Source organism: Sinocyclocheilus rhinocerous, unplaced genomic scaffold, assembly GCF_001515625.1.
Source record: "Sinocyclocheilus rhinocerous isolate Xijiao unplaced genomic scaffold, SAMN03320098_v1.1 scaffold230, whole genome shotgun sequence".
In the NCBI taxonomy this organism is placed as follows: domain Eukaryota; kingdom Metazoa; phylum Chordata; class Actinopteri; order Cypriniformes; family Cyprinidae; genus Sinocyclocheilus; species Sinocyclocheilus rhinocerous.
Window position 1 is genome coordinate 496,801 of NW_015637126.1, and position 9,136 is coordinate 505,936.

Here is a 9,136-nt window from a genome sequence, read left to right on the forward strand (position 1 = left end):
ATGTTGGATTTTATTGTCCTTTTAATTATTTTCTTTAAAATGTTAATATAACATGAACAATTTAAATAAATGAATGTGCGTGCATTGATCAAACCTTATTTTTTAAAGAGAACAAGAGCTCCAGATTACTGAAATGTACAAAAACTATAAATGAAGTAATCCCTTGCTTCCATCTTTTGCATACAGACCCCAGTCTGCTCCCTGCAACAGCATCTTAAATCAAGTATATATATATATATATATATATATATATTCTCTTCTGCATCTGACTAAAAACATTACAAAAGTGTTTGTAAGAGAAAGAGAGAAAAGAGAGAAAGAGCAAGAACCACTGATGGACATTATTTCACCACAAATGTTAGACATTAAAGAATTATTTGACATCAAGGTTGAGGGGAAAAATCCCCCTGAAACAGATTCCAGTGAACCAGCCTGCTGGCTCGAAAATACAAAAATGACAGGATAAAGTTATTGTTCTTAGTTGCAAATCGCTTTTTTGTGTAAGAGTAGAAGAAAGACAAAGACTAAACAAGAAGAACAATTAGATATGTTTTTCAGTGTCTTCAGAGAATCCCTTTATACTAGCTAAGCAGAAACATCCAGAACACTTGGCTTTATCAAGCCACATAACTATCATACTGTATATTTTGCCCTTTAAAAGTTAGTGTTACTTTTAATTCCCAGGTGTACTAATCCTGCAGAGAAGCAGCTGGATCATGCCACAGACTCATTTTTTCGCTTTAAATGGCATGAATAACAAGAAAAGTCATATTAATTTAAAACACTTTTAAAACACAAATACCCTCACCTCTGCAGTGTACTACTAGAGAACAGTGATTCTGTTTAAACGTGTAATTTTAAGCTACCGGACAGGTGAAATATTTTAGGGCTAAATTCCCTGAAAGAACTCATTAAAATGGGCTTTTACAAAACAACAGGCCCACATTGCACTTTTCTCTCAACTGACAAAAAAAGGGAATATAACCCACAATGTCAGACTTGAATGTGGTGAATGCTCTCAGATCAACTGAGAAAGATTCATCTCCATGACAAAGATCATGAATAGCTAAATAGATGACAAACAAGCAGTGCATGACAGAGAAACACTGAAAACTGGGCTTTCCGTTCTCTCCGTTTCACTGTCATGCCTGTTGTACACTGTTTCCTATTGCCAAGGACAGACGTGTGACTATGAGTCACTGGCTCTGATCTAGGCCTACAAACAATGCAATTATTCAGCTGCATTTTACAACAAGGATTCTCCAAATCAATTGCTCTTAATATTTTAGCTGCACAATGTAGGATCTCACTGGGCTATGGCATTTTGATACCGACAAGACCCTAGTGAGAGAATGCCACAAATGGCTTGGCAGTGCTGTCAGAGCCAAAACTCATAGTCACATGAATATTCAAAGCTGAAATCAGCAGCAAAGTGAAAGATAAGAACACTGACTGACGAAGTTAGAAACACACTGGGAATTTTACTTACTAAAAGAGAAAGAAAGAAAAAGAGAAAGAGAAGGGGGCAGTACAGTATATTTATGTATTTCATGTTCACCAGTCCAGCAGGAACATATGTAAGCAAACTATTGCCCACCTCTGAGAAACAAGCACAAGTGTTGAGATACTGAAAGTGGTTATATGGGGGAATGGCTTAACTGTTTTCTTTGCCTCAGACATATTTGTATGGCCAGCCATACATGATTTCATGCATATTATTCCATGTTTATCACAGGCTAATGGGCTGGTTACTGACTAAACTGCATTATTAGAATGTACCCAAGGGCAGGTGGAATTCGGTGGTTTGTATATAATAGGGGTGTGAAATGCATCATAAAGAAATATAAGACATTAAATCATCCCACCTCAAAACATTAAATAATATCTGAAAAGCTGCTAAAATTTTAATATAACATTGTACTGAATTTTCTTTCTAAAACTTTAGGACTGCCCTCATATTTCACAGTGTTGGACTGAAGCTCCCATCTTGCCTCATTTCTAAAGGCATTTCAAGTAGTTTGTATTCTCAGAATCCGCTGTAAAATATTTATGATTAATTAATTCTTAATCGTAGAACAATGAACGTCCCCACCACCGTTTTTTCAGCAAATGTAATGCATGATTAGGGTGTTACAGTTGTAATAGGCGAGTAATATGTCAGACCCATAAGATGAGCAAGTTGTGACGTCAGGTGCCCACTCTCACATCCAGTCTCTGTCTTGCTCTCGCCATCATTTCAAAATAAAAATTGGCTGTGTGAGAGCGTGACTGCTGTGGCCTCAGAGATCTAATGGCTCTCAATCACCACCGGTTCAAAAACACCCGCAGACACCCTGCCAAAGAGTAAAAGAACACATGATATTATAACAGTAAAATACAAAATACACTACTGGAAACTCAGGAATGAATTACATTTAAAACATGTTAAAATAGAAAACTGTTATTTTTGAATTGCAAGAATATTTCATAATATAACTGTATTTACTGCATTTTTTAAACAAATAAATTCAGCCTTGGTTTGCATAAGATGAAAACAGAGTTTTTTTTAATGTTTTCAAATCTTACAGACCCCAAACTTTTGAATGGTAGTATAAGTACACTGTAAAAAATATATAATTTTTAGTAGAAGTTATAAATAAAACAAAGATTATTGGAGTATGATTTACAGGAAAATACTTCAGTTGATCTGCTTCAAATTTTTACATTTAATTCAAGGTTACTTGCCGTTTCTTTGTAATTGTTTGTGATATTTACTAGCCATTTTTGAGTGAAAATTGTTTTTACAACAATTTTTTTTTTCAGTGTTATAAACGAATGAATAATTAAATTCATACTTCTTACATTTATAACCGGAACACTAAATTAAAAGGCATATAAAAGAGAGTACCAGTTTACCTGTTGACAAGCTGGATGCCACTTAATGCTGTGGTACCATCCCTACTGACGAACAGTGTTAAATTGCTGTCTGTGAGAGAAAGAGTGACAGAATGATCAGCTTCAGAGAAGTGAAGGCTTCACAAGAGGGTAAAACCCTCACATATGTATCAGTAATCAAAGTGTTGAATTAAAATAAGCTTAAGAGGAACTAATGGTGCTAAATAGTTAATACGTCCAAATGTTTTCTCAACACACCTTCATTGTTGCTAAAATCCGCAAAGTTCTGACTCTGCACAATCTTCTCCACAATATCATCTGCATCAATGCGCGTGTCGTCCACCCATGTGGGATGGTTCTCCACAGAGTCCTTCTTTCTCCTGTGTAGATATACAGAATAGATACTTCTCATCTTTAAAATTAACTCAGTCATGTTATACTTTGGGTTTTAAATACATGTCATTTCTTCTTGTGCAGATTAACATAAGACAACAAAGTCATTTAGTATCTTGATGTTGCCAGTGACTCCGCACCTTGAGGGTCTGTTTGGGGGCAGAGCAGGTCGTGGAGGACGTGGGGGTCTCTCTGGTTTTACCAGCTCTTTCTCTGGCTCTACGGGGCTCTCAATAGTCGTAGACGTCCCTCCTGATGTGTTGCTGCTGCTAGTGGAGGTGTTCCGCCGGTGCTGGGACAGATCTGTCAGGCTGGAGGAGTGGGAGTGCTCTGTACTGTAGCCTGCGTGGAGGACAAGCACATCCCACAAGACTAAGGGTGAGTAGCAGTTCTTGTGATTCGAATCAGCAGTATTGTGAAAGAAAAAAAAAATTGTTCAAAGGAATGTAAGAATTAAATTTTTTACTTTAACTTTTCAACCCACTACAGTTCGAAGGTTTTTGAAAGAAATTAATATTCAGACAAGGATGCATTAAATTAATAAAAAAAAAAGTGACTGTAAAGACATTCATAATGTTACAAAAGATTTATATTTCAAATAAACGCTTTTCACAGAAATAAATTTATTTTAAACGATTTTAAATAGTAAAAACAGTAATATTGTGAAATATTATTACAATTTAAAATGACAGTTTTTTTGTATTTTTGGTGAGAATAAGATCTTTCTTTTAAAAACATTAAAAACCTCTCACCGACCCTCAAACTTTTGAATGGTAGTGTATGCAAATGAAAAAGTACACTCACTTTTCTGAAGTGAAATTTTCTCTCAATAAATGTTTGTGATTTTAGAACACAAAAATCTCTGTATAAATCTTGTCTTGCCTGTATCATATTGTAAATTGCTTAAGATTTTATTCAGTTGTAAATCTAAATGATTACATGTAAATTTGATGTTTTTGAAAAAAAAAATATATACAATTAAGATAGAAGTGTAGTTTGAAGTTGTTGTTGTTTTATACTGTAATCAGCTATAATCTGTACCTGATGCTCTTTTGATCGTGCCCTGAGTCCCACCTGAGATTTTGCTCTGTTGGCTGGCAAAGCTGGAGTTGCGAAAAATACAATTAAGATAGAAGTGTAGTTTGAAGTTGTTGTTTTATACTGTAATCAGCTATAATCTGTACCTGATGCTCTTTTGATCGTGCCCTGAGTCCCACCTGAGATTTTGCTCTGTTGGCTGGCAAAGCTGGAGTTGCGAGAATGTCCCGTGTGAAACACTTCATCTGGACTGGACAGGTTCTCCTCCAATCCCTCCTGAAGTCCTCCTAAGAACAAACAACCTCAGGTTAGCACCATTCATTTAGAAAGCCCAAAATATATAACAAAAACAATATACCAAGTCCTTACCAAGTCATCATAAAATACTGTGCATTTTTAATACAATTGTAAATGTGTAAAGCATTTATCTACTTGTTAACATTCTCCAAATTTCATCATTTCAGAGATGGTCTACTGTAGGTGCGTTGGTTATACCAGAGTTGTTCACACAGGGTCTGCTCTTGACTGATCGGCGAGTGCTGCCACCGTGGGGCGGTGCAGAGTGGTCAGCGGTGCCCTCTCCCTTGCGGTCCAGCTGCAGAGAGGGGTCCTGCCCAGCCATGGCAATGGTCTTAGCTGTGCTCACAGGCCTGAGGAAGTGGAGAAAGCAAGTTTAGATGTCATCAGCGAGCAATAAGAGCATGTGTTCTCTCAATAATTTATACTGACACATTGACTAAAAATGTAAACAAGAGGGGAGCTATACTGAGCATGGATCAAGATAACTAAACAACAGTTTCTAAGCACAGTGCACTTTCTTTACGTCAAGGCCCCTCATTGTCCACAACCACATTTATTTTCATTTACAGAAATTAGTAGTGTCCATAGATTTCAAAAACTAAAACAATTATAGTTAAAATAAGAACTCCAGACGTTTTAATAGCTGAATCCCACTTATTTTAACAAAGAATTGACATGGCATTTTTCATTCACTCATGATTTAATTTATTTATTAATTAATTTAATTAACGATAAGAATTTTTACCTGATAAAATGGTTAAGATAAAAAAAAATTCTTTATAAGGGTTTAGTAATTTACATTACCTTTTCCAGGGATAGAAATCACACATTTAAAATTTATACTCAAAACCCGGTTCTTCAAAGGAAAAAATAGCTGTTCATGGGGTGAAAAAAATACATTATTTTTAGTTGTTTTAGCTTATTTCCAATCTTGGTTTGTCTTATTTTAAATCATCTTGAGGCCCCATTTGAAGTTTGCTGAGGGGCCCTAACGGGGTTGAAAACCATTCCAAAAAATTTGATGGGGACATCGGATGCAAAATTCACTTTTACATGGTGTTTGCTTATAAATGTCGGACTGTCTGACGGACCGTCCCGTATTAGCATATTTCTCCCCTCAGCCAGTTAGTTGTATGCTGTCCGCCATTTTCTCCGCGCTCGAGCAGCTGTAGCAAGAACAATGTCTCGCAAGCAATGCAGGTGTTTTGCAGTTGGATGTAAATTGAAAATAAGATTCTTCATTTTCTCCCGACATGAGAGCCACTGAGGACACAGTGAATTAGTTTTGTTTTTGATGGTAAGGCGCCACCATATACACAAAAAACAGAAGAGAGGGGCGGGGGGAGCAGTAGCTCATTATCATTTAAAGAGACATGCACTGAAACGGGTCGCTGTGAACAGAGCTGTTTTTGACAAGGTAAAAAAGGGTGTTGTTTTACACGACCATTGAGAAATTTGAACCAAAGTATTTGGCAGACATTTCATGAAGACCCTAAAGAATCATACCAACCTGTGGAAAATGGGCATCTGCTGCCCCCTTTAAGAAATAGTAAATTCAGTAACACACTCACATTTTAAAGCAGGGATCTCCAGAGAGAAGAGTCATACCAATAGTAACCTGGGAAGAAATATGAAAATATTACAAAATAAAAGGTGAAATGTAAAACCAAATCTGTCTCATAACAAAATGCATTTGGATAGTAAAATAGACTGCTTGTGGGAACCTACACATAAAATCTAGATTAAAATGAGTCAAAATTACAAAAATATCTATGATTAAATGTTGTCTTTTTCCCTTCATATTTTTCCTCCTGACAAGTCTACAAGACAGTGAGTCAGTCAGTCATTACAGGGACTGACTGTGGGTTGATGAGAGGGTTTGACCAGTCACATGTCACCCACACAGTGTAGAAACTCTAGATGACAGTGTTTGTATTGAGGGCAAATAGTCTAATAAAAGGTGCTAAGATTAATGCAGAGAAATAGGTTCCTGGCCTTTATACATGAAAAAGAGACAGTGTTTGAGCTTTTGGTTGGACTGACCGAGGCCTTTCAAAACGGACATGTGTACTGTCAGTCCAAAAATGAGATGAGAGATGGACAGGGCCTACCTCCATATGCACAAGCATTTACACAGAGACACACTCACCTTGAGTATGGAGTTGTCCTGCCGAGTGTTCTTGGTGTCGTAGCCCTCTAGTATACAGCAGCGAACAGTGGAGCCTGAACCAGCAAACTCCGCCAAGTTGAGGTCAGCAAAGCCCAGCTGGAGATGAGAGAGGAGAATAAATAAGACTTTATCATCAGTTCAGCCATACAAAAAACGATAGCTCTAAATTTTTCCAAACAGCTTTTTGAGTAAGTTCTCCAGTTTTTCCACAGTTATACCATTAGCTTTATGAGCATGACACCAGGAATAAGTCAGGACGTAAATCCATTTCCTATTTATCTTTATTTTTAAACATCTAGCCTTATTTATTCAAGGTACATTTTATTTAGCGTAAAAAAAGATAAATATAAAAACAGAAGTTTGTCAAGAATCTTGAAAGGTAGTTTAGGGAAAAGGAAAGCAAAGGGTTAACTCTTAAGGGCTCTCTTATATAACTACAGGCATGTGAAGTTGGCAGAGTCAGTCATGCATGAAATCTCTTCTCTGTTTTTCACTCGATAAAGGTTTCTCCAACACTACCAGCAAGCATTCTTGTTGCTTTTTTCATACATTTATCTCCCTCTCTCACTCTTCTTTCTCAGCAGTGTGTTCTTGCTCGAAAAATTCTTTTAACCTTGGTTAATGATATAACGGTAGCTGATATAATTCTTTCCATTTCCTTTATTGGATGAATACCCTATACAGTCAGCACTGATGCACGTGACCAGCTGGCCTTTAAAAATCATTGATGTGTGATATTACAGCAAGGGATAAAGGGACAAATGCACAGACACACACAGAATGATATGTTTTATTATCTCACCTCAGTCAGAGAAAGAAGAACCCACCATAAATATTTTTGAAAAATATTTTTTACTGCCCATGAACAGAATTTTGTATCAATGTTAATACATCTTTGTGTACCCATAAGAATAGAATATCATACATTCATCATATATTAACCTTAAAAAAAAACATTCATTAGTTTCCATGGATTAATGCAAGTAATAATTCACATTATATCATATCATAAACCTCTAGAGGAATACAAATGCTTGTATATTTAAGACTATTCGTCAGACTATTCTTCTTGCAATTATGTTAGTTTCTAATAAGCTAAATGACCAACAGTTTGCTCATTTTAAATCATTTAGGTGCAGTATTTAGTGCCGGAGAGTGTTATGAACCCTGGGTGTACAGTTTAGTCTCTGGTCTCTAACCTGCAAACTATACACCTGCTTGAAAAAGAAGACAATAAAAAGCAGGAGAGACCAAAACATTAGGGTATTTTCACATCATCTCACAGATCTGTGCATGCGTCTGTGGCCTTCCTTATCTATATTTGCTTTTCCACTGCTGCCTTTAGCACAAACCGTTTTCTCTGTCCTTTCTAGAAATGACTCCTGTGACTGCCCTTAAAAGGTTTATGTGGTTTATTCCAGACAACCTTGGTTTTCTGTGCTCTTTTTGAGACTGACAATTAGCATGTGATTTCAGGACTCACAAATATTTTAATTTATCAAATTTATGTTAACTCATTTCAGTTCAATGACACGTATTAACTGATCAGATTACTGTCAATGTACTGTAGCATTCAAATATTTGCCACAGCAAAGGCTCCCTTTAATTCATCTTAAAGGTCACATGCACCCCCTCCTTCCTGTGTTTCTCGCTTATTCCCGGTTACAGTCCATAGATTTGACCTCTCTCGTTCCCTGCTTCTGCTGCGCCAGCACACAGTTCTGACACGGTTCTCCCGTTCAGGACTTAAGGGATCGGTAAAGGCGGGCGTACACGGTGCAATTTTTGTTGTCGTACGAGCTCGCAGGCGATTTTTTTCTCTCGGGAGAAAATCGCAGATGCTCGCATGGTCGCGGCTCGTACCGTGTGAGAAGAAGTACGGGCCGATCCGAGACGTTACGAGCACCTCCCGATAATTTTCAAACAATGTAAAAAAAAATCGGATGCTGTCGGTTTAAATTCGTGGAGTATGTGCAGTTGAACGAGACGATTTGGAGATCCATCTGAAGTTGACCAGTCAGAAGATGACAAAAACCATATAGTCCAGGGGTGGCGAACCCGCGGCTCGCGAGCCGCTTGCGGCTCTTTCACTGCTCTTGTGCGGCTCTTCAATCTATCCACATGTTCTGTGTTTACAATCCCAATTTATTTTTAAAATGTCAAAACATAATTTTGCAATAAAGGGTTATGTATTTAAATGCGTTTGCCGAATTTAATTTGGATTTTCAATATGTATTATTATTTCTTTTCTTTCTTTTTTTTTTTTACACAACCTCTCGCGCGAGTTAACATACGTTAGCCAGTTGACACGATTGACATGAAGTTCGTTAGTATCAATCGTCATGGCAGAGTCAGGGAAGC

At 37.1% G+C, this 9,136-nt stretch overlaps 1 protein-coding gene across 5 annotated transcripts in view; it reads right to left on the minus strand.

Annotated features, from left to right (window-relative positions):
• Nucleotides 1-23: 23 nt before the first annotated feature.
• Nucleotides 24-9,136, minus strand: part of eeig1b (estrogen-induced osteoclastogenesis regulator 1b) — a 44,107-nt gene continuing 34,994 nt past the window's right edge. For 3 of the 5 annotated variants that reach the window (XM_016563322.1, XM_016563319.1, XM_016563321.1), the window contains exons 6-13: nucleotides 6,755-6,871; nucleotides 6,177-6,223; nucleotides 4,801-4,955; nucleotides 4,452-4,592; nucleotides 3,408-3,609; nucleotides 3,133-3,254; nucleotides 2,896-2,965; nucleotides 24-2,333 (exon numbers count right to left, since the gene is read on the minus strand). In XM_016563322.1, the coding sequence (XP_016418808.1) occupies nucleotides 2,288-2,333; nucleotides 2,896-2,965; nucleotides 3,133-3,254; nucleotides 3,408-3,609; nucleotides 4,452-4,592; nucleotides 4,801-4,955; nucleotides 6,177-6,223; nucleotides 6,755-6,871 (900 nt within the window). In that variant the 3' untranslated portion in view covers nucleotides 24-2,287. Of the gene's footprint in view, nucleotides 2,334-2,895; nucleotides 2,966-3,132; nucleotides 3,255-3,407; nucleotides 3,610-4,308; nucleotides 4,349-4,451; nucleotides 4,593-4,800; nucleotides 4,956-6,176; nucleotides 6,224-6,754; nucleotides 6,872-9,136 lie in introns of all 5 variants that reach the window. The other 2 variants (XM_016563320.1, XM_016563323.1) reach the window with 2 other exon arrangements.